At 36.7% G+C, this 26,608-nt stretch overlaps 1 protein-coding gene across 1 annotated transcript in view; it reads right to left on the reverse strand.

Moving 5' to 3' along the window:
* Positions 1–26,608, reverse strand: part of LOC142351987 (uncharacterized) — a 31,295-nt gene that overhangs the window by 557 nt on the left and 4,130 nt on the right. Inside the window, exons 2-3 of the mRNA XM_075404283.1 lie at positions 26,577–26,608; positions 3,777–3,878 (exon numbers count right to left, since the gene is read on the reverse strand). The exon at positions 26,577–26,608 is cut by the window's right edge and continues 96 nt beyond it. Coding sequence (XP_075260398.1) covers positions 3,777–3,878; positions 26,577–26,608 — 134 coding nt within the window. The remainder of the gene's footprint in view (positions 1–3,776; positions 3,879–26,576) is intronic.

Consider the following 26,608-nt stretch of genomic DNA (forward strand, 5'->3'; position numbering starts at 1 on the left):
TCTTACAAGACGCTCGGAAAGAACAGCATTATGCTAATATCTTTTAAAACTCGAGAATTTACCGGTTATTTGATAAAGGGCAAGTGATATCTATTAAAATCTTTTAAAACTCTTAAAATCAGCAGTAGCCTGCTGAAAGTCACGCAATGAGAGTTTTGTGTAGAAATTGTTACAAACAATTCACCAGATAATAGTGCTAAATTTTTAAATTGGATGCTTCATGTGTTAGTTGTGATTTGGGCCAGATTTCATAGTATCTGTTGTGCAGTGTTTGCTGTTTTTGTTGCTGTTTTTTGATAACAATGCCTATTTATCACAAAAACTCTGAGCAACGGATACCTATCTTAACCCAGATTGAACGTCCAGTCTGAATCAGTACTGACTCAGTGACTTTGCAATTTTTGGATCGGTACTGTATCAGAGCTCTGATCATGTCCGTTTCTAGACTAGGTAGGTCTTGATTCAAGCCTTAAATCTGGAGAAGTCTTAAGTCAAAACTTTGCCATTGCTTGACAAATCTTGACTTAAGTGTTAGCACAATTTTAAACGTTGTTTTTTTTTGTTTTACAGCAATCGAGAGCGCGGTTTACAATGGCTTTTCTGCAAAACTCTCCAGAGTGAAAAAAGAAGTTCATGAAAAAACAACATTTCCACGAAGATTACTTGATAGAGAATTATGTAATTTCTGATTACGCCCCTTTCTAAAAAATACAGCTGCTCATTTTGTTTATTTAAAAACAATTGATTTTCAAGTGAATTTATATAAAATTCAAATTTATTAGAGACCTATTTCCCAGGAAGCTTTGTCAATTTATCAAAATTTCTCATTTAAAAGTACCAATTTTAGCTAAGTTTGAAATTCTTTCATTAGAAATAATTTCATGTCAAAATCTTACAATGCTCAATAACTAGCCAAATATCAAAGTTTGTCTCAGCACTTGGCAAGTGTTGGCTCATGACTTCTCAAGTCCTCCCCAGAACTTGACGTTGACTCCACAATTTTTTAACAAAAATTGACAAGTCTTCGCAAGTCTTAAAACATATATCATAGCCGGCAGATTGCCGGAAAATAGCCGCATTAGCCGATAGTGGCCTTCCATGAATTGAAACACCTAAAGAAATAAGATAGACAGAACGACCACCAGTCCTTTAATAGACCACTAGACTTTTTGGGTTAGCTTCGGACTGTTAATTTTGTGACACATACGCTCTATAAGGAAAAGCCCTTGAAGAGCTATTTCAAAATTGATATTCGAAATCAAAAACTCAAGACCAATAATCACGAATTAGGGCATGCAAGATTGGCACTACTTAGATGCACACAATTAACTAGCAAATGTTCATAAAAAATTAAAGTTGCATAAGTGAGCTCAGAAGTCATTTTTTTGAGTGAGGTAAGTCACACAATTGACCTAAAAGCAGAAACGACATCACGTACATAGATTTTAACTGCAAAGCAATAGAAATCACTGAAGTCATTTCGAAGAAGTCAATTCCAAGAAGTCAGGTCGTAAGAATCATCGATGGAGACAACGAACTAAAAACAACCACGATGTCCCCAATAATAGCCGCTATCGCTTCGCGGCTATTAAAAAAACGTGATCAATACTGATTTTTCAATTCAACACGAGTTGCATGTCTCTTTAATATAGTGATCAAGACTTGACACACGTTTTGGGTATTTATACGAGGTCAGCATCAGCATCTTATATGAACCTTGCAAGAGCAAATTTTGTATACTAGGACTCTCAAAAGAACAACAAATTCTGGCTGAGATTTTTACATCCGCATTTTTTTTTTCCTGGTAAGATGCTTTCAAAAATTTAGGTGGTTCTAGAGTGACCCCTCATACAATGCAGCAAAATGACGCAGCAATCTTGCTGGAGTTTGACACACTCTTTGACAGCCATGTAATCATTGCAACTTAAATCTGATTTCAAGATCAGAACCAAAAATAGAGCTTCAATGTGATGTCTGAGTGTTAGTTAGAGCATTTCCTCTGATTTTGAAAGAAATCAACATCTGATTCAAACTCGGCCATCCACACCAAAATTGGGTCTGATCAAACCAACTTGAAGCGCGCACAAGGGCATAAGGCTCACGTGGATCTCATATTGGGTTGTTAGACTTTCATGTTGGGCAGGGGGTACCCCCACAGACACATTTAACCTTTGAATTATCCTTATTCTTCTGTATAATGTTTTTTTATGATACAGACGTCATTTTACGTAATTTTCGAGTTCTTTGTTAAAAAATTCTAGTCCCAAAAAAAATATCAGCTCAGCAGCAGTCACCAAAACTCAGTCTTGAGCTTGATCACTGATGATAATCGAGTTATATTTGGATCAACTCTTCAGAGATCGGTCACCTCGGGTTCTAATTGTCTCTTCTTTTTCACTCATCGGTTCTGAGTAAACTTTCTGGTCAACCCCACAGGGGAAGGGCTCTGTTTTAACTATTCTGATCATACTACAAAGCTATCCAGACTCTAGACAACGCTATAAGCCGAATATCCGGACCCTGGGCGGGGCTCCGATTAGGTTTTCTGGAGGTGTCACAGTTTATCTCCGCAACTCTAGTCTAATCAGAGCTTGTTTGGGTCCCCAGCGCTTCCTGAGAAGTTGGATGAGTCAATTGCGTTTCGGTTCTGCTCCACTTGAGCAATTAAATTTTATGTGATTTTTTGTCTATAGTTTCATTGAACGGCTCACCTAAGACAAGCAACACCACATCTTAGCAACACCAAAACACATCTTAGAAATCATACCGCTTTTAATTTATAGATCCTCTCTTCATTTTCATCTCTCGATTTCAATTTTTAATTTCAGATCAAATTTTGAAATATATGCATGTTTGTCATATGTCTGAAGACCTAAATTTTAGATAGTAAGCTCTTATAAACTCAGCTAGAAATTGACTCGTTTTATTAACTCAGCTTTCATCTTCAACTTTTCCCATCTTGCAAACCCTCAAAACGGGAACTTTAGGCAATGTTTTTGAACTCTTTGCACTTTTTAATTATCAGACGTTGTCAAGCAAAGTCAAATACATAAACTCTCTTCTCTTTCGAGTATTAATACCCGCAGAATTGTCAAACTGTGCAATCCGCAATGAATTTATGCTTCCTCAACGGTTTGGAAGAATCGCATAATTAGAGACTAGTAAGGCCTAAGGCTCTTATAAGAAAAAGGCTCGGTTACTCAACGCCTTCGGGGTTTTGCCGGTTTATCACGCTTTTGAGTACGAAAAGTCAGACAAACAGGTCTATCAGACAAAAAAAAATTGACAGGACAGAAAACTGAATTGAAAAAAAATACCAGCAGGACCAAAGTGATTGCTACTAACTTTGTTTGAGAGCGATTGAAATACTCCCTCAATTTTGTTCTGCCAGCCATAAAACTTTCTTATTACAGTATCTCAAGATATCAGTAGTCAGGCGCCCCGAGAAAGTCCATAAAAATTGTCGCAAAAATCGTGGCACGTTTCAAAGTTTTTCGGAATTCAAAATTTTCCCACGAAATTTTTTAAAAAGTTTGGTTTTGACTTGGGAATCAGTTTGCAAGTGTAATCCAAGTCTTGGCAAAGACTTGTCAGTCTTGCAGACTTGTTTTTAGACGTGCACAGTACTGATATGTGCATGTAGACATGGATTTAGGGTGGCCCAGTACTGATATTGACCTGCAGTTCAGTCCGGGTCTGCCGGTTTCATTTGCTCACTCAGCTTTGGTTTTAATCACATCTGATTGTATCGTAAGTCTGTCGAATTAGGAACTAACCGACCAGTTGGCTCCCGGGTTACTGCAATCGTCCAGCATCTTCACAAACCAAGGCAACACACTCCTCTCTATTCCCTCCACTTCCTCAGGCGAAAATCTATCCTGTCATTGAAACAAAGTTAGAAATCTATTACGAGTCAATTATTGATTTATTTTTGAGTAACAAAATTAAGTGAGATATGCGCTAAAATGCGCTTATTCTTCAAAAAATTCATCGCAAAAACCTTTAATAATGATGCGCTGAGATGCCCTGAAGTTTCAGCGCATTTCTTACACAGTTTCAGCGAATCATTATGTTAGTTTTTCTGCAGAAATTACGAAATTCACTGAATTCTTTATCAATTTTCAGAACATTTAAATGCATTCCAGTTATCTATTATGCTAATTTTTCGCTGAAATATTGAAACTTCATCACATTTATCACAAGGTTCCAGCCCAATTCAACGCATTTCAGCCCATTTGTATGTTCTTGTATACTGGAATTTTACCTCATGAAACTAGGTGGTGCTTACTTACATTTGACGTTCAGTATATATACGTACAATCACAATCACTCTCTCGCGTGAAAATTTTCTCTTGTCATGAAGAGTCAGACACATTTTCGTGTGAAAATTGCGTCTCGTGTGATTTCATGCGAGAAAGTTTTCCTCATGTGATAAAAAATACATGATTTTTCGAGTGAATGAGCGTATGAGAAATGAGCAATATTTGAAAGAAATTTTTTAGCAAGCTGTTTCTTTAGTTGTTGTATTGAAAAGTGATGAAATGAACGCGACAGAAAAATTTTCTTGAATGCCTAGCCTTTTTTAAGTGTTGAAATCGAGAAAAAATCAAGCTATATTAGATTGGTCCGGTTTTCTGACCTTAGTCTGTTATGTATTAGGTATGAAAGATACAAACATTTTCATCCAGAATTGTCTACCATGGCGAAGCAACAAAAGCACAAGAAATGTGTTCAATGTGCTCAAAGTATACATAGTGCACTAACGAGTTATCGGCCCACAATGTTTCGTCAACATTCCAACCTCTGTGGTTCTTGTACTTGTCCTAATCTGTATTAGAACTTAAGCCTTGCCAGTCAATGAAACTTTCATGCTATATTGGGCTATTTCCAGTGCTTAGAACAAAATATATTACTTAAAAACAAATAAAATGGGGGTAGTTGGCTACATAAGCTAATGTCGTTCAAAGCATAAAACTTGCTTTTAATGTTTATTTTGTAGAGGTAACAGCTGCCTCCGTAAATATATTTTGTTTATTTAGCAATTTCAAAGATTCTTTGCTCAAGAAGTACTCCAGAGAAATGGAACGAAAGGTAATCTAACAGATTAAAATTGTTAATATGTTATGAGGTTTTACATTTTCCATTTGTTTTTGCCATTTAAAAAGAGATTCTGCTGATGTTAAAGTACCACAAATATTTTTTTATGCTGCTTTTGTCTTCATAAATGTTCCTGTTGCAAACTTTCAGTCTCCTTTGATTAACATTTTGGCTAATAATAAGCAGTTTTAGCAGCACTTTGCCACAGAATGCAACGAAAGTTCGTTTGGCCTTTAAAATGTCCAGCGTTGGTTTTAACTTCTTTTTTAGGGCTTCTGTGGATTACAGTTGCGTGAGTTCATTTGTATCCAAAAACTCGAGTATTACTTTTTCAGTTCCCAATCAGCAGAAGTGCGACGCTCCAAAATGGTATCATTTTGCTTTTTCGCCAACTCTACAATTTTTTTTTGAGCGATCAATGTAAAATTTTCTTTCTTTTTAGAAGAACTGTGTACATATTTGAAAATACACAGTTCATTTTGCCCTAGAACAAAGTTTGGCCATAAGTATGCCCAACTCCATGCTTTAAAGAGCTCTCCTCTTTCTAATGCAAATACTTTTCAATACTTTTTTTTTAAAATAATAATAATGCCAGGCTCCAACAGATATTTTCTGTTTTGCATGGAGTAATTTGAAGTAGATAGTTATTGTCTCCTCATCAGTGCATTATGTGAACATAATGCATGAATCAATTGCATTAAACCATGGTTGATTCTTTTTTCTCACAATGTCTTCCCAAGAAGAACCTCAATTGTCCAATTTACCGGGATGTGGACGATGAGCCCTCATGAAACAAATAGACTTTTTTTATGCTGCGTTTCTTGTGATTTGGTATTGAAAGTCTTCATCTTTAAAAAAAAATTAGTTTGCAGTGATTGCAAAGATGTCCATGATGTCGTAACTCCAGAATGCAATCCGTACAGTTGTTCGAGGTTGTGCAAAGCTAACGAATAATTTGGTGTTGTACTGTTGAGAAATAAAGATTTCTAGAAGCCGCTTTCAAATGTTGGTACTGCATTTTTTAACATTTAATAATCTGCACTCTGTTAGGGTGTCAAAAATAAGTATGACGGCGATATGAAAATAGAAAATAGTGTGAATGGTTCAAAAATCGTGTATTGCCATACAATTTTACGCGAAAAAGTGTCACACAAAGAAAGGCCAAACTACATGATATATCGTGTAATTTTACACCATTTTTGGCATTAATCTCATGGTTGTTGCGTGGTCTACACGAAAAATTATTTAAAAAAAAACAATGTTTCGTGAAAAAAAATTCAGATCCTTGCGTGAAACTACACGAATGTCTCATGTGAAAACACACAGTAACTATTGTAAAAAAGGGCTAAACTGAGCCGATTTTCCAAGTATCTCCACATGAGATAATCCTGTGTTTTTTTTAGAAAAATCAATCTCGTGACACAAACAATTGGGGTTTTTTGTTACGAATTTGTGTGTGTGTGTGAATCACGCGAGCAATCATGAGAACAAGGCCGAGAGAGTCGTGTAAACATACATGAATTTTCAAGTATTTGGAAATTTTCTCGTGTGTTCTTGTTTCGCCGAAAAAGCGTTTGGCAATAAACGGTTTTTTTGTGTAATTCACACGAAACAAATTTGCAGTGTATACTTCGACGGGGTTGCTGGATTTCACTGGGACACAACTTTGATTCTGCTAATTTCAAAGGACCACAAATGTTTTTTTTCATGTGGTCTTTGTCTTCATAAATGTTCCTGTTGCAAACTTTCAGTCTCCCTTGATAAACAATTTGGCTAATAATTAGCAGTTTTAGCAGCGCTTTGCCACAGAGTGCAACGAAAGTTCGTTTGGCCTTAAAAATGTCCAGCGATGGGTTTTAATTTCTTTCTTCGGGCTTCTGCGGATTAACAATTACCTCGGTTCATTTTTTATTCAAAAACTCAAGTATTACCTTTTCGGGTTCCCAATCAGCAGAACTGCGAAGTTCCAATATTGTATCATTTTGCTTTTTCGACCACTCTACGACTTATTTCTGATAGAACAATGTAAACCTTTGTTTTTTGGGAGAACTGTATAAATTTAGAGTTGCGCCTTGAAGAAATTGGGCCATGAATATGACCAACTCCACTCTTTGAACAGCTCTCTCTTTATATTGCAAAAACTTTTCAAACTTTTCTTTAAATAATGGCAGAAATTGTTCCCTGATAATGCCGGACTCAAACAGATATTTTCCTTTTTGCATGGAGTAAACCGGAGCCGATAGTTTTTTTCTTCACATCAGTGCATTATTTGAACATAAGGCTTGAAACAATTGCATTAAACGATGGTTGATTCTTTTTCTCACAATGCCTTCCCAAGCAGAACGTGCGTGCCCAATTTGCCAAGAAGTTGTCGAAGAGCTCCTATGAGGAAAATGGACTTTTTATGCTGCGTTTTTGGTAGTTTGGTACCGAAAATCTTCATCTCCAAAAAACTGTCTTTTTGCAGTGATTGCAAAGATGTCCTTGATATCGTAACTCCAGAAAGCAATCCGTAAATTTGTTCCAGGTTGTGCCAAACTAACGAATATCTTAGTGCAGCACTGTTGAGAAATAAAGATTTCTCGAAGCCGCTTTCAAATGTTGGTACTGCGTTTTATAACATTTAATAATCTGCACTATGTTAGGGTGCAAAAATTAAGTATGACGGCGATGTGAAATTAGAAACTGTAATCAAGAATTACTATGAATTGTTCAAAAATCTTGTATTGCCATACGATTTTTTGGGCACAAAGTGGCACACAAGGAATTGCCAGCTAATATTATATATCGTGTATTTTTACACAATTTTATGGCATTAATCTCATGGTTGTTGCGTGGTCTACACAAAAAATTATAAAAAAAACCATATTTCGTGAAAAAAAATTCAGTTCCTTGCGTGAAACTACACGAATGTCTCATGTGAAAACACACAGTAACTATTGTAAAAAAGGGCTAAAATGAGCCGATTTTCCAAGTATCTCCACATGAGATAATACTGTGTTTTTTTTTGAGAAAAATCAATCTCGTGACACAAACAACTGGGGTTTTTTGTTACGAGTTTTTGTGTGTGTGTGAATCACGCGAGCAATCATGAGAACAAGGCCGAGAGAATCGTGTAAACATACATGAATTATCAAGTATTTGGAAATTTTCTCGTTTGTTCTTGTTTCGCCGAAAAAGCGTTTGGCAATGAACGGTTTTTTTGTGTAATTCACACAAAACAAATTTGCAGTGTATACTTCGACGGGGTTGCTGGATTTCTCTGGGACACAACTTTGATTCTGCTAATTTTAAAGGACCACAAAAGTTTTTTTCATGCGGTCTTTGTCTTCATAAATGTTCCTGTTGCAAACTTTCAGTCTCCTTTGATAAACAATTTGGCTAATAATTAGCAGTTTTAGCAGCGCTTTGCCACAGAGTGCAACGAAAGTTCATTTGGCCTTAAAAATGTCCAGCGATGGGTTTTAATTTCTTTCTTTGGGCTTCTGCGGATTAACAATTACCTCGGTTCATTTTTTATTCAAAAACTCAAGTATTACCCTTTCGGGTTCCCAATCAGCAGAACTGTGAAGCTCCAATATTGTATCATTTTGCTTTTTCGACCACTCTACGACTTATTTCTGATAGAACAATGTAAAACTTTGTTTTTTGGGAGAACTGTACAAATTTGGAGTTGCGCCTTGAAGAAATTGGGCCATGAATATGACCAACTCCACTCTTTGAACAGAAAGTAACTTCAAAGTATCTTCTATCGTAACTCCAGAAAGCAATCCGTAAATTTGTTCCAGGTTGAGCAAAACTAACGAATATCTTAGTGCTGCACTGTTGAGAAATAAAGATTTCTAGAAGCCGCTTTCAAATGTTGGTACTGCGTTTCATAACATTTAATAATCTACACTATGTTAGGGTGCAAAAATTAAGTATGACGGCGATGTGAATATAGAAACTGTAATCAAGAATTAGTGTGAATTGTTCAAAAATCAAGTATTGCCATACGATTTTTCGGGCACAAAGTGGCACACAAGGAATTGCCAGCTTACATTATATATCGTGTATTTTTACACAATTTTACGGCAATAACCTCATGGTTTTTGTTGTGGTCCACACGAAAAATAATTTTAAAAAATCGTGTTTCGTGAGAAATTCAATTCCTCGCGTGAAACTACTAAATGTCTCATGTAAAAACACACGACAACTAGTATAAAACGGGTTAATTTTACCCGATTTTCCGAGTTTCTCCACATGAGAAAATCCTGTGTTTTTTAGAGAAAAATCATTTTCGTGACACAAACAATTGGGTTTTTTGTTACGATTTTGTTTGTGTGTGAATCACGCGAACAATCATGAGAATAAGGCCGAGAGAATTGTGTAGACATACATGAATTATCATGTAACTGGGAATTTTCTCATGTGTCCTTTTTTCCACCGAATTGACGTTTGGCAATAAACGATTTTTTGTGTGATTCACACGAAACAAATTTGCAGTGTATACGTCGACGTGGCTGTTGGGTTTTAGTGGGACACAACTTTGATACTGTTGAGGATTTACTATAATTGGAACCTAATTAATGCCCGAACTTAGTCTCACTATTGCCCATAACCTTCTCTGGAAGTATGCTAATCATCTGTTGCAATTCTGAAGAACCACTAAGCTGCTCGCCTTGGTACTATATTCAATTTTACATGTATGCGATACAAAGATCAGAAAAAGATAAACTATCTGATTTTATAAAGAAACTGAAACTTTTGTACAAAAAGCGCTCAGAAACGCTTATAATTTGAGACAGAAGTGCTAAAAATTAGCTAAAATTTTGTAAGAAACATGCTAAAATGCGCTTACTTTCTAACGTTTGAACGTATTATCAAAAGTTCGCAGCATGCAGTACTTTTCTTTCATGAACTCATGCTCGAAATTCATACTCGAAAATTTTTTTTACAAAAAAGCGCTAAAAGCGCTAATAGCAATATATTACACTAAATTATACTTTAATGTGTTTTTCATTATTTAAACTGAAATGCGAATTATACGACACCAATTATTATCAATTTAGTTTAGCAGACTATTATGATTATTTAATTGAGAGAACTCTTTATTTGCTCTATTTACTGGTCTCCATTATTAAATAATCTTGGCTTATCTTGATCTCATATATTCAAATATTTGCTGATTATTTCTTATTTTCAATCTTTATGTTTTCTCCGATCTTTGATGTTTCTTCTTTTCTCCCTCAGCCTTTTAACTCTCGTTTTTTAGATTTCCTCGCGTTATTGAACTTAAAATGAGCATAATTCCCTCCCCTCTCATTGGGTGTGTACAATTATTATTCTGGGCGTGTTTCTATTTCTAAGAGATTGATTCAGCTCAACACAAGCGTCTAGAAATAGTTATCTCCCATTCCTCCCGAGTAATCGGGTTACTACTCATCAGACAAGTTCAACTAAAAGCTGCGTTCAACTACGGAGCTAGCGACAACAGCATAGTAGCTGATCCTTGTATAATAGAAAGTGAGTGAACTGCTCTATTGAAGGTAATGGCATGTCGTACTGACTGATGGTTTCTGCTATTAGCTAACAACAACATGCGCAGTAGTCCCTTCTTCAAAGTCCTCGACAGACTTGGTTGCAGAAAACAAGTAACGGTTATGTCTAGAGCAGCAGATTGACCAGATTTCAAAGAAGGCAGATAGACGTCTCCCGGGAGTGACCTAATTTCGGCAATGAGATAGCGTTTTTCAATTACTGGGGACAAATTAGCTGCTGAACAGCCAGAAGCTATACTATAGCATTTTATATCGTGCTCTGAAATTGCATCGCTCCTTCCATAGCAGGCAACTGCATGGTGAACAAATGGGTCTAATGTATCTAACCTGCAATAAGGACATTTTCTTTCTTTATCATAAACCGCGATCCCGAGCTTTTACCTGATACTGACTGAAAATCCCTAAACTTTTATTTTTTTGCATATTTAATTATTCGCATACGTTATAACTCCCTGTGCCTGATCGAACTGCGCTATGAAAAACTTGGAAAAATTGCTAGTGGGGATGACTTTTCTCAAAAAATCGCTTTGTGACCCCGCCCACCAACCGGCAATATCTTTTCTCACAAGCTTTTTTGGGAGATTTAAACTAGCGGACTAATCATTTTCTTGCCATTTCGTGGCCGTATGCAAAGTCTCCTCAAAAGTTACTGCCTCAGTTTTGCGCTATGAGTAAAAATTTTGGCAATGGATCCATGTTACTCATGAACTAGGCCAGAAGCCCCTACCCCTGCAAAGAATAGGATGTCTTTCTATTTATTCATAGCGCGCGACCATCAAGTGTTTCTTGGATCTTCTTTTGCGTGTGCGAAAGTAGACTGAACGGTTCCATACTCTGAAGTGACTCTTTGAAAGTGTCACTTTCTGAGGGACGCCTAATTGTTATTTTGTTGACCAGCTCGTCTGAGGCTATAATTGAGCCCAAAAACGCACCATGGTATTGATCTTGTGACTGTCTTACGCCTAGTCCCACTTGGTCTTGATAAGAAGCTAAGATTGTTTCTATGCGACATCACCAAAAATTGAGCCAACATTTTGATCCAACGCTTCTCTTTGGCCGTCATCGAAATTTTTCAATACTACAAGCATCTCGTTCGATGGAGTGTTAGTTCGTGAAGAGTAGACTAGTTTCGGTGTTTCCAAACAGTAGCGAAGGATATTAATGCATATAGAGGATCGTTGAGGTGATGTAAAATGTCCAGCATAGATAGAATTTTTTGAACTCTCCTCTTCAAACAAGAAGCGACAAATATTTTCGAACCCACCGTGGTGCCCAGAACTTCAAAACGGTTTTCCAAAATCTTATTTACTGCCTGATCAACGAAGGGTAAATCTTTATTTGACCACAGCTTTTATTCGACTTTTCTCAAGGTTAGACATCTCTCAGGACCTTTTTGGCTAGGATTTCAAGGGTATGTTTAGTCTGATCTTCAGACCCAGCAAAAAAACCCATCGTCTAGGTACCAAGTGTGCTGTAACAAATTCGGAACTGAAGTCTTCCTTTTCTGTATGATCGGCCATAACGTCGAGGAGAACAATAAACCTCCCAGCGGATCACCATGCTGAATACTCGATTCACTTTGAAAGATTGCTTTGTTATGAAAGAGTGGTGAGTGCTGGGAGTATCAAATACTGGTGAAGGCGGCAACTCCAGGAGCAAATTCACAAGTCGCTTTTAATAGGTGTGAACGCTTGAATGAGCTCAAAGCAATTTCGAAATAAATTTGCAACACGCCTTCGTCCGACTGAGCACTAACTATGTTATCGTGTGTAATTTTTGACAAAATAATGATTGCCTCAGCGCCTCAGCTATTGCCGACTGCCAATTGTAGCCTATCAAACAGTTCACTGCTTCTGATTTGGCTTCACTTGCCAGCCATTTTGCTTTGAGGCGTCGCAACACTTCGCCAACTGCTACTGGAAGCACCCCACCTTTGTTTTTGGACAAAGCCGTGAGTGAAGTGCAGCAGAGTGCTTAGGAAATAAAGGCAGGACAAATTTCCCTTCTATCAAAGTTTACAAATTTTGTTATCGCTTTCAGAGCAAATTCAGACCGATCAGGTGCAGTGTGGTCTACTGCGTGCTGAAGGTGTTCTGGAAGCATCTTAGAGGGACCGGCTGCAGTGTGGGTGCTGAATGCCTTCAGTTGTTCATAAACTACTTTTTTATTAAATTCGAACGCGTTGGTTCTTTCAGGTGTAAGTTTTCCAGTACTTTGAATAAAGCTTGAGTGCGACACCTTGAGAAACCAAAACTTTAGCAGCTCGGCAAAACTGACCTTGCGAGCATAACGTTTTTGCTCTGACGGTTTTTTCCTCAATGTTGTTCGTTGTCTGTCTTTTTGATTGTTTCATGGAGACAGCTTCTGACCAAAACTTCTCGTTTTCACCGGCGTTCGAACGATCAAAATGTTCTGGGAGACATTGGTCTTGATAGCGGTTTTGTTTTTTTGCCTCCTCAGTTACAGGCACGTAAAACACATTTTGAAACCAACCGCAAATAGTTTTTGCCAATTTGCCTGGTTGTTCGGAGCCTCAACACATTCAAGAAGAATGCTGGATTGCAATTGAAACCATCCTGCTGCGAGTTTGATTGGAACGAAGCGACAGGTTGGCATGTACGAACTCAATATTGTCAAGATCTCGGGCAATTTGTTACTTTCTGACTTTATTGAGAGATCAACACTTGCAAAATATGAGTTATTCAACTGACTGGAATCACAGGAGATCAATAGAATGTCTTTTTTAGAGGTCTGTTCTAATTTTTCAATGGCTGCACAACTGCTCTTTGTATTTTGAATATCCCAAATTGATTTGGATTTGAGCCAAGCGTCGTGCTCTGACCCCCAACAAAGATATCTTATTTTGGTGTACCGACGGCAGTTTTCTGGTGCTTCAACTCGGTAGAGCTTTTCTGTGGTATCTGGCAGAGAAAGAACTGCGCCTGGAGCTACGTGAAAAAACTCTTTAACTCTTTCATTTGGCAAATATTGAGTCAAACCCGTATGCATGTCTTTGCTGGACAAATGATTTTGTGGTTCGCTTTGTGTGCCTCGATTCTCTAATTGCGTTGCACCATTCTCGTCGAATAATGTATTTCTTAAGTTGTATTTCATATTCTTCAGTGAAAAAAATCTCAGGTTGGGGAAACTAATTTTGGAAAACTACCCCAACGAACAAAGACTGTATATTGAAACCATCTAAAAATTGACCAACATTAGCCTCGGTGTCTTTTTAGCTCATAAAATGTCCACCAGTAAAAATAGAATAAACCACCAGTACTAGAAAATAGTATAATTGTTCATTTTGTTAAACTTCAAATCAACTGTGTTTCAAAAACTCACGAATTAAACCGATTATTTAATTAAAATCTATCTTAGTGGAGCTGCGGCTCCAAATGCTTTACAATCTTGGCCAGTAGATCATCAGGCTCAAAAAGATAAAAAACAACTCACAAAGGAAATAAGCTCGTCTTTTTGGTTAAATCCTGACATAATTTTTGAATACGGTCAAAAAAAATTCAAAAAACTACAGTTTCGCAATCGAAATGCTGCATATGAAAAAAAACACTATATTTTTTGCTCCACCTCCTTTTTTTTGGCGAGAACAAAATCTTTAGTCTAATTAATTTCAAACTTCTTTAAAGTGTGAGAACAGATCTTTGAAAAAATACAGCGCCCCAAGCTGACTATTTCTTAAAAAGACTCGAAAGAAATAAACGAATTGAAACCTGACTTTCAAAAAAGAACAAATTTCGTAGAAGAACAACTTTTATCAGCCAATATAGCTTGTACAAATACAAACACAAAAACAAATTGAAAACTGAGAGGAAGTCAATTATCTTTGTGTGAAACAGTTTTTTTATTAAGTGAAACTATTGTGACAAGTCATTAGGTAAACAATTTTAAAAAAATTCTACAGTAACATAAAATTTTTTGGCAAACAACGAGAAACAAGTCAAAGGGACTGCAGATAGCTGGATTGGAGAAAAAGAATTTTGCAAAGGTTTTGAGAAAGGCAACTTTGGTGACACGAAGAACTTAGAATTTTACCAAATACCTCGAAAACAATTTGTGACATAAAACTACTGTCTTCCGTAATTAAAACATAAAACAGATGCTTATTTGTGAAAAAACAGAAGCCCAAAGAAAAGATAATCTAACAAAATTAACAACGGGTGCATGCAGCAATAAAAACTCAGTATAGTCTGCTATTTTGAAAAAAGGAATTAAAGTGAAAAAACAAGCTACACAGAGAATTAATGAACATTTTTTTATCTTTTCTCAATTAGAACAAAGAATGAGATCGGTTGATAATGAAACAAAGAGACTGGAAAATAATCAAATTGGCAACAAATGGAAAACAATGGTCTCAAGGGCAGTACATCCAATAGTTAGCAAATAGAACCATGAAGCAGTGTGTGTGTGTGTCTGGACTCTTGTTTCTCAGAAAACCTACAACACTTCACTTAACAGAGACTTAGTACGAAGGCATCAAAAAACACAAAACAAAAGCCGGGAGTTAGAGAGTCATCAGGAGACCTTTCGTAAACAAAAAGTCGATGGACCAACGTAAAGCAAAATAAGGTCATAACTCTAAAGTCACTGATGTTTTGAAAACGAACTACTGTCAAAGTCGTTAGAATTGTTAAATGTGAATCGAAGCCAAGAAAATACCTCAAACTTTGCCTCATTGTAACAATTTGCCAACAAGGAGATTGACGGCAGCACAACTGAAAATTGCAAAACAAAGTAAGACAAGAAAACTAAATTATTAGTGATAATGAGTGATATGTGAAAATACAATAAAAACAAAAAAAGCCAAAACCTAAGTGAATTCTTTGAATACAAATAGTGAAAATGTTATGAAAAGTACTAACTATGAAATTAAACATTTAATTAGTCTCATTTATGCCTCATTTACAAAAGTTGAGAGCTGTTATTCATAAGACTTAGTAATAACGCATCAACAATGAAACCAAAACAAGGTGAATCTAAAAATACTTTCATTTAATCCAATTTTAAATCTATAATCTTTCATAGCATTCTTTTTAATACATTAAACTTAGGGATAAATTAGAATGAAAAATTAAAACAAGTTGTGACCGAACAGTTTAAAGCCTCCAGTGTATAAGTAAAGTAAAAGACGCTTCTGTAAGATCACATTGGAGAAAAATACGTGTCATTCGCGAGATCAATGACATCACACCATAAAGGCATAAAGAAAAAAAACACTTGAAAATTTCAAAAAAATGCTTAAATTTATGAAAGATTTTTTTTCACATTCGTGAAACATTTTCAAGTAGGCTGAACTAAAAAAAAATTCTTTTATTATTCTTTATGCAGCCATCAATTACAGTCAGTTTTGGCTCTATGAAGAAAGACAACAAAAACAACTACAAAAATAGCTCAAACTCGATAAACAACAGAAATTTCTTTAAAGCAGAACAGATCTAAGTCATAAAAATTGTTAATTGGACTATGATGAAATTGAAAGTCGAAAAATTTCTGCAAACTACAATTTCCCATTCCACTCTAAAAGCCATATGAAAAAACGCTACGCCTTAAAATAACCAATTTTTAATTCCTGTGACATTACACTTTGACTAATATCAAAACCCTAATTGACTACTTATCGACAACAAAAACTCAAAAAAGTGTGAGCAGAACTGAGCCAAAAAACATAGCCAGAAAAATGTGGAACGGATTCGATTTAAAACTTCACTTAAACCCAAGCCATTCACCTGTTCCACTTCCAAAACTATATACCGTTTTATTGCATTTAATATAAGACAAAAAACATGGGAACAAAGTAGAATGTGAAATCAAAACTTGGTAAAATTTTCCGAAAAATAGTTAATGGCAGCTCTAGGGGCATTTATTTGCAAGCGATTCTGCGATACAATTTCTGTTTGGTCGGAAATGAAAACCGCTTGATGAAATAGAGACAATGGTGTTAAACATCAGGTAAACGAAAAGAGGAACCAAACAAAAGACAGAACCAAAAAAGAGTAAAAAGACTTTCTGACACATTATTTTTTATATCTTAAAACAATTCACTCGTTTTACCAATTTCCAACACATCTTTTGGGAACACCTTTTAAAATGTATATTTGATCGCTGGCTACTCAAAACTCATCAAACACAGACAGCAAGAAAACAAAAAACTGAAAAATTGGACTTTTATTTTCATAAGTGCTGCACTGCAAAACAGTCAGTTGCCTACCATGAGCAACCACTCTCTCAGATCTAAAAGAGCAATTGATTGCAGAAAAAAATCGAAAAAGACAAACATAGAGAAAAAGTGATATAATAACAAAAATATGGAGAAGTTAGGCAAAAAAACTAATCAAATTACGTTGGAAAGAAAAATCAAAAAGAGCAGTCCGTTAAAAAACAGACTTGTATCACGTGAATTACTTAATTTAACCAAACAGCTACCCACTTAGAAGAAAAAATTTTAGACAGGATACAAAAATTGCTAAAAAAGCGTTCGAAACGACAGAATGATAAAAAGAAAAAAATTGCTACCTAACACCTAATAGTTAATTCAAATCGCAAAATTTTCCTGATAACCTGTTTTCGAGTTCTCTCCAAGAATAATGAATGAATGATTAAAGAAACTTCCAAAATCTCTCGCTGCTTTTGATTTTTGTTCAGCAGTTTTCGCATGCGGCATTTGTCCTCCTCTAAAACACATAATCTACAGAAGTCACTGAGAAAAGTAGATCAGGACTACTTCTCTTCGAATCGTAAAACGGACAGCACATCGAAGAAAATCAATTTTTTGAGTTGCACGAAAACCAAGGAAAAAAGAAACAGCCACAGGTCGAACTCTAAGAAATGCCTTTCTTACCATAAATTTATGTCTCTAAAACAGTTTCGATGAAACACAACCTTCTAGTCAGCCGAAAAGTTCTCAGAAAACTTAATGCCCTTAGGACATTACCTGATTATCGAGAAAGGAACGTCAAAATATCTCCAGCAAAAAATCGCACAAAAACCGCAGCAAAACCCACCAAAAGCTGTGAAAAATTAGAACTAAAAAAGATTCAAAGTGAGATCCTGAACTTTATTAGGTAGCCTAGAACGGGAACTAGCTCCCAGATCTCACAATTTGAAAGTTTATTGCTAGGCGGTTCAATCTTGTTTATAACCTCGTTTACTTGTTCTTTCCGGCTTAAACAAACAGTTAGTCCAACTATTCAATTAAAAAAAATAAATAGATAAATAGTCAACCAAAATAACAGTAATTATAAATCTGAATAAGCAACAATCAACAACTGCTATCCAACTATAACAGTGATTCTAGAGCACTAACTAACATACTTTTAAAAACTACTCAGAGTACTGGCTGATAATCTTTAAGCACATATCAACCCAAAAAACCCGCGAAACGATAAACAACGGCTCGATATATAACCGCGATAAACGCCGTAACTCCAAAACTACCAGAGCATTCGCTCTACTACTATGTAGTTACCTAGCGATTTGAACCATGCTAGAACGCTAACCGAGCTAACCCTTCGAACTAAGCGAACAACTCTGCCAAATAATCTACGCTCGACCCAGCGACTATTCAGAGCTTCTCGCTCAATCGCACGGGCAAAGTTAAACGCAACGACAATTAATCACGATTGGCAAAAGCCTCTCGCTCAACCATTCCGGCAAACTATGCCAAAAAATCGATAATTAACTCGTTCAAGATTTGCGACTTCTGCGCTGCGATTATAGTGTAAGCCGCTTTCATACAAAGATGAGCAAACAGTTTGTTTGCTTAAACAAACAACCGTCATTATGACACAAGTATTCAGCTCTCAAAAATTCGATTGGCCGCTTTGTTTACAATCCAAAACACCAATGCCGCAATATGTTGACGTGTTAAATACCGAACGCACTTACTAAGGTCAGTCAAGATGGCCGCCCAAATAACATACAATTTACAACACATATACAGGTTCCGAGACTTTTCAGGGTTATGGGGAGTTTTGCTACAAAGGAGAATTCGGAGCAAGGGACTACGTATCAGTTAAACTGTTGCAGGCTTACGGCCTAGCCACGAGGTAAGCACAAAATTACCAAAATAATCAAAATGGCCGACAAGTAAACTTACACTTAGTTTCCTACTAAATATGTGTTTTTTAGATTGTTTCGTGGAGACAGCTACTGACCAAAGTTTCCCATTTTCAACGGCGTTTGAATGAACAAAACGTTCTAGGAGACGTTGGTCTTGATTGCGCTTTTATTTTTGCCTCATCGGTTACAAGCACGTAAAACGCGTTTTGAGACCGCGAAAAGTTTTTGCCAATTTGCCTGGTTGTCTGGAGCCTCAACATATTCAAGAAGAATGCTTGATAGCAATTAGGACCATCTTGCTGCAAATATGCTTGGAACAATGCGACAGGTTGGCATGTACAAACTCAATATTGTCAATTTCTCGGGCAATTTTTTACTTTCGTACATTATTGAGAGATCAACATTTTCAAAATATGAGTTATTCAACCGACTGGAATCACTTTTTTGAGAGGTCTGTTCTAATTTCCCGACGGCTGCCTAACTGCTCTTTGTATTTTGAATACGCTTAAATTCATTTGGAATCCAGCCAAGCGTCGTGCTCTGACGCCAACCGAGATATCTTATTTTGGTGTACCGATCGCAGTTTTCTAGTACTTCAACTCAGTAGAGCTTTTCTGTGATATCTGGCAGAGAAAGAACTGTGCCTGGAGCTATGTGAAAAATTATTTATTTCTTTCATTTTGCAAATCTTGAGTCAAACCCGTATGCAGGTCTTTGATGAACAAATGATTTTGTGGTTCGCTTCGTGTGCCTACATTCTCTAATTGAGATGCACCACTCTCGTCGAAATATGATTTTCTTAAGCTGTATTTCATTTTCTTCAGTGAAAAATTTCAGATTGGAGAAACTAATTTTGGAAAACTACCCCAACGAAAAAAGCTGTATATTGAAACCATCTAACAATTGACCAACATTATCCTCGGTGTCTTTTTAGCTCATAAAACATCCACCAGTATAAAGAATAAACCACCAGTACTAGAAAATAGTATAATTGTTCAGTTTGTTAAACTTCAAATCAACTATGTTTTAACATTCCACGAATTAGACCGGTATTATTTAATTAAAATTCATGTTAGTGGAGCTGCGGCTCCATATGCTTTACAAACTATTTTAAATCTTAAAACAATTCACTTGTTTTACAAGTTTCCAACAGATCTTTTGGGAAAACCTTTAAACATGTATATTTGATCACTGGCTACTCAACACTCATCAAACACAGACAGCAAGAAAACAAAAACCTGAAAAACTGGACTTTTGTTTTCATAAGTGCTGTATTGCAAAACAGTCAGTTGCCTACCACGCGCAACCACTCTCTTCGATCTAAAAGAGCAATTGATTGCTGAAAAAAAAATAGAAAAAGACAAACATACAGAAAAAGTGATATAACAACAAAAATATGGAGAAGTTAGGCAAAAAAATTAATCAAATTACGTTGGAAAGAAAAATCAAAAAGAGCATTCAGTTAAAAAACTTACATGTATCACGTGAAATACTTAATTTAACCAAACAGCTGCCCACTTAGAAAAAAAAATTCAGACAGGATACAAAAATTGCTAAAAAAGCGTTCGAAACGACAGAATGATAGAAAGAAAAAAAATGCTACCTAAACCCTAATAGCTTATTCAAATCGCAAAATTTTTCTGATAACTTGTTTTCGAGTTCTCTCCAAGAACAAAGAATGAATGATTAAAGAAATTTCTAAAATCTCTCGCTGCTTTTGATTTTTGTTCAGCAGTTTTCGCATGCGGCGTTTGTCCTCCTCTAAAACACATAATATATAGAAGTCACTTTGAGGAATGTAGATCAGGACTACTACTCTTCGAGTCGTAAAACGGGCAGCACGCCAAAGAAAATCAATTTTTTGAGTTGCACGAAAATCAAAGACAAAAAAAAGCCACAGGTCAAACTATTTCATGCCTTTCATGCCACAAACTTATGTCTCTAAATTAGTTTCGATGAAACACAAAGTTCTGGTCAGCCAAAAAATCCCAGAAAATTTAATGCCCTTAGGAAATTACCTGATTATCGAGAAAGGAACGTCAAAATATCTCCAGCAAAAAATCGCACAAAAACCGCAGCAAAACCCACCAAAAGCTGTGGAAAATTAGAACTAAAAAAGATCCAAAGTGAGATCCTGAACTTTATTAGGTAGCCTAGAACGGGAACTAGCTCCCAGATCTCACAATTTGAATGTTTACTGCTAGGTGGTTCAATCTTGTTTATAACCTCGTTTACTTGCTCTTTCCGGCTTAAACAAACAGTTAGTGCAACTATTCAATTAACAAAAATAAATAGAAAAATAATCAACCAAAATAACAGTAATTATAAATCTGAATCAACAACAATCAACAACTGCTATTCAACTATAACAGCGATTCTAGAGCACTGACTAACATACACTTAGGAACTACTCAGAGTACTGACTGATAATCTTTAAGCACATATCAACGCAAACATCCCGCGAAACGATAAACAACGGCTCGATTATATAACCGCGATAAATGCCGTAACTCAAAAACTACCAGAGCAATCGCTCTACTACTATCTAGTTTCCTAGCGATTTGAACCTTGCTAGAACGCTAACCGAGCTAATCGCTCGAACTAACCGCAAAACTCTGCCAAATAATCTACGCTCGACTCAGCGACTATTCAGAGCCTCTCGCTCAATCGCACGGCCAAAGTTAAACGCAACGACGCTTAATCATGATCAGCAAGAGCCTCTCGCTGAAGAATTCCGGCAAACTATGCCAAAAAATCGATAATTAACTCGTTCATGATTTGCATTTTCTGCGCTGCGATTATAGTGTAAGCCGCTTTCATACAAAGATGAGCAAACAATTTGTTTGCTTAAACTAACAACCGTCATTATGACACAAGTATTCAGCTGTCAAAAATTCGATTGGCCACTTTGTTTACAATCCAAAACACCAAAGCCGCAATATGTTGACGTGTTAAATACCGAACGCACTTACTAAGGTCAGTCAAGATGGCCGCCCAAATAACATACAACTTACAACACATATACAGGTTCCGAGACTTTTCAGGGTTATGGGGAGTTTTGCTACAAAGGAGAATTCGGAGCAAGGGATTACGTATCAGTTAAACTTTTGCAGGCTTACGGCCTAGCCACGAGGTAAGCACAAAATTACCAAAATAATCAAAATGGCAGACTAGTCAACTTATACTTAGTTTCCGACTAAATTTGTGTTTTTGGGTCTTTTGTTTACATAAAGCAGTCTTGGGGTATGGTTCATATATCACCTAAACAGACGTAGGCTCATGGCCTCATTGGACCCTAATATGAATAGCGTTCTTTAAACTCAAAAATGGCTGATTTCGGATTTTAACCCAAAATTATCACTTTTTCCCCTTCTAAATGTTAATCGCTCGTTTACTGGGTAAAGTTGGCATTACTAATCCTGGTTTGTAAATTGCTTACGAATACCTAGGGTGCAGCTTGGTTCAGCCATATCGGCTTCGAAAATCCGGGGCGGTGTACAAAATTTCGGTCCCAACTTGTAAAAATTATCAGAGTTGACCAAAATTACGAATTTTGTAAAACTCAAGTTTCTTTCAGTTATAATGTACATCAGTGAGTATAGCAAGATATTACACTACAAAAACTCTCTACGACGTTCTCAAAGGTTTTTAAACGCAAAGAGCAACTTTTTCGGACGAAGCTTCGCTCATTCACTGTCAGGGACGGAAAACTTTGCGGAATTGGGAGACAGGTTCTTCACAGTGAAGACGCATATCCTAAGCTAATTAAGGTGCATCAAGACGAAGGTCATTCTTACATCGTGCAGCTTGAGTTTTTGGCTCGTGGCAAGTAGCACGTCGAAATGTTACGTCCGAATTGCCAGCGACACACTGCGAAAAGTGCCACCAACGTAGCGAGATTCGTAACACCGGTCTATGGTTCACATTAACAGGCTCCGAGTAGCGCGACAATGTAGGCAATTGCGTATCCCATTGGATGGAATCATATCACTTGCTCGAGTGTTGCAGAAGTAAGTAACATAATTCTCTGAAATATCCTATAAACAATAATTTTGTAATCACATAGCCATATTATTCTTCCAGTTCGGATTTTCTCGATGTCACTCAGTTCCATGTTAGAGCCGTACGTACGAGTCATTATACTTACAACTGCGTATGTTCAGCATTATTAATCGTGTTTACCGGGGATCGCGATTTTGGATAGATTATCGAAGATTGGGTGAAACGTCTGCAACAAACAGGACCAAATCCTTACCAATTTGGTCTCTCCGATGGGGTACGCTCTAGTAACTCGACCGAAGATGTTACCGAGCTCAAATCTTTCGACCTACGTATGATTGCGCGAGCGCTCGCAACTAATATCTATATCTATGTTAGTTCACCATGACAGCCAGTAGGTCACTGGGAAAGTTATGCGGGCACATACGCGGGCCCATCGGTTCCCGCTATTTATCTTGCGTTTGCGGTAAATGACGAAAGATTCGGTCATGTTAATCTCGTACGGAAAGCGGAGCCAGAACCAAAATAAATTGAATTAGAAACTCAAGACTAAATGCATATATAAAACAACGATAATGATGATGAACATGATAACAATGATGATGAAGATGATGATAATAATACGAGTTATAAGTTTAGTCTTTAACTTTTCTTGGTCTCCTCCCTCTCCTTATTTCCCTGATAATATCCTCTTCTGATTCCGTCCCTGTTTCCGTTACATTACTCCTGGCAGCAAGTAGCCGTTTCACACGGGATATTTGCTCCATGCTTACTAATATCAAACGCTCCCGATCCAGTTCTTTTATCCGCCGCCTCAATTCTCTGTCTGCCAATTTCTTTTCTTCACTATTCACCACCCATTTCATCATTCTCACCCCACGTCTAGCACGCTTATTGACAGCGTTCATCTTTCAACTCAATAAAAATAGCACAAATTAGATTATGGCGGCTTTTGGTTTTCGGTAAATAAACTCAGCAAAAATACCGTTATTGTTGGTTTGTCAACAACTTCGTCTACCTTTACGTCTACAATCATCCTAATACGGTTAAATCAATTTTACATCCAAAGCCAATATTCAATAATAACCGACTAACATGGCGCGAATTGATCTCAAGTCAGAGTCGCGCCATGATATACAATGTGATGTAACTCACCCATTTGGATTTCCATCAGTGTTTATAGTATCAGTTTATCTACAATGTTTTGTGAAATACTTGATCACGCATTTTACTGGGAAGTGAGATGTAAATTTAACAGAAATCCTTTGGTTTTGGTTTTCGGTAAATAAACTCAGCAAAAATACCGTTATTGTTGGTTTGTCAACAACTTCGTCTACCTTTACGTCTACAATCATCCTAATACGGTTAAATCAATTTTACATCCAAAGCCAATATTCAATAATAACCGACTAACATGGCGCGAATTGATCTCAAGTCAGAGTCGCGCCATGATATACAATGTGATGTAACTCACCCATTTGGATTTCCATCAGTGTTTATAGTATCAGTTTATCTACAATGTTTTGTGAAATACTTGATCACGCATTTTACTGGGAAGTGAGATGTAAATTTAACAGAAATCCTTTTTTTGACCTCTTAATTCTCAATCAACTCGTTGCACCACCAGTTGGTGCTTATGTCAACTTGAAGTACGACAAGTCGGGAATTCATTTTTGAAAGGATAGCTCGAAGCATTGGAGCTCAATATTCTTGAAGCCTATCTGAGAAGGTTGGAAGAGGTGCGGGGCAGTGGTGCTTCAATAGTTGTTAGGTGTTCCCAATTATGTTTATAGATCTTATATAGGCCAATAGTAAGGTTTAAAGAAGTGAAAAATGAAAACAATTTTGTCTTGCTTTTCGATTTACTTTTAGTTGTGAACTGCCAAAAAATGATATCACGAAATCAGGAATTCGAGCGATTCTCAAGATCACACAAAAGTTAATAATGGTTGTGCTATAGTTCTTCAAATGACTCCAAAAATTGTTCTACACTTTTTCGAGAGCAATTTAAAATAGTCAATGACAAAAAATATGCAACAAAGAAAGCTTATTGCAAAGGACAAGTAGCACAAAGAGATCAGAGACAAAAGTCTTGACATATTTTGAACATTTCTCGCACAAAAGTCTGATTAGAGACCAAAGTCACACGGCACACTGACTAAGGCTCGAACAAAAATTTGATCCGACAACAAATTGCGGACATAAGCTGCAACAAAATCTCATTCGACAGCAATAAATGACCAAATTTATTTGACTTCAGTTTATTACCATGCTGTTTTTGGCAGATAGTTGCAGTTATAGTTTTTTGCTATAGTTGCAATAATTTTTTGTTCATTATTCCATGAATTACTTTTGTTAACAAGAAAAACGATCTTATTCAAAAATTGGTTGAGTACTGTACGCTCGGTTTGCATATATTATGCAAGATTCCAACTGATTTTAACATGTATTGATGAATGGTCTGATCAGAGGGCGAAGTCTTGAGGTTGATCTGATCAGAAGGAGTATTGGTCGCACTAAAGCCGCACATAAAATTTGAGTCGTACGTGGGACGATCGGAAAATTTGGTCGGACGAAGATCTGGTCAGAAGTTGCTTTGTCTTGCCTTCTCTTGTCAGCAGTGGTTACATTCACATAAAATTGGAATTTTCATTCGGTCGTACGAAAGTTTGTCCAGAGGTCATTTCGCTCTGGCGCCGGCTATTTAAAGACCAAAATCTGAACTTAGTCCTAATAGAGGGGCTTGAACCTGGGGCCATGTCATGGGTTCTCACGTTGAGACCAACCCAAGGTTAGGCCTTGAATTATGAAAAGACCATTCTCGACGAAAAAATGGTATGAAAAGACCATGCTGGACTGAAACAGCCCATGAAAATAATTTAGCTGGACCTAATCGTTCAGCTAGACTTTGGCTCGAACAAAATTTTTGATGCCGGATTTTAGCTCGACCCAAATATGATGCTCGACTTTACCTCGACCTAAATTGTTCAAACTGGACCCATAAAATTTACATTTGCTCTGTAAATTGGTCTTTGCTTCTAACGCAGTCAACGGGTTTTACCGTTCAATTTTTTCAATGTTTCTCATATTTTCCAGAAAAACGAACTGTGGTATTATACATATATATGAAAAACAAGAACCAAATGAACTAAATCATAACAAACTAGACTCATGGATGATGAAATGTCGATTGTTAGAGCTTTGTTAACTAGCTGAACTCAGCCAAACAAATTTGCTATATTGCTTATTTGCGAAAACTATTTTATCTTTAGAATTCACTATTTCTTAAGGTTGTTTGGTGGAAGTCCACCTGTTTTTCGAAGTTGGACTGCCTGTTGTAACGCTAGTTTGGCGTTGCTGGTAGATGTTACACATCTACAAAAAGAACTATAGAAAGGTTAACTGTTATTAATCCCACAAAATGCGATCCTCGACTCATGAGGTCATCGACCTATTAAAAGACCGTGCTCGACCTTAATTGGCTATGAAAATACTTAGCTGGACTCAAGAAAAGACTTTACCGTGACTTTACCTGAGTTCTGGACTGTGAATTTATAGTCAATAAAGACCCCCCCACCCCCCCCTACAAGAATTATAAAGTCTTTTCATAAGTCGAGGTCTAAAAGTGGGAAACCTCAGAGATGATTTTGTTTTGTTTGAAACGGAACCTATAAAACGAACCGAACATAACAACGATTTATTACGCGAAGAACCGAATAAACCAAACATTTGTTGCGTCATTTTTGTTTGCTCTTTTGGACAAGGGCTCCAATTTATGCCTTCCCAGCCTGTTTAATCACTCCATTTAATAACCAACGCATGGTTTCACTGGGACTTAACCAAATTACTAAATTGTTATTCCGTAACCTTGTTTTCTTTGGCGTATTCCTTGACAGCGT

This window comes from Convolutriloba macropyga, chromosome 13 (genome assembly GCF_964194025.1).
Source record: "Convolutriloba macropyga chromosome 13, txConMacr16.3, whole genome shotgun sequence".
NCBI classification, from domain to species: domain Eukaryota; kingdom Metazoa; phylum Xenacoelomorpha; order Acoela; family Convolutidae; genus Convolutriloba; species Convolutriloba macropyga.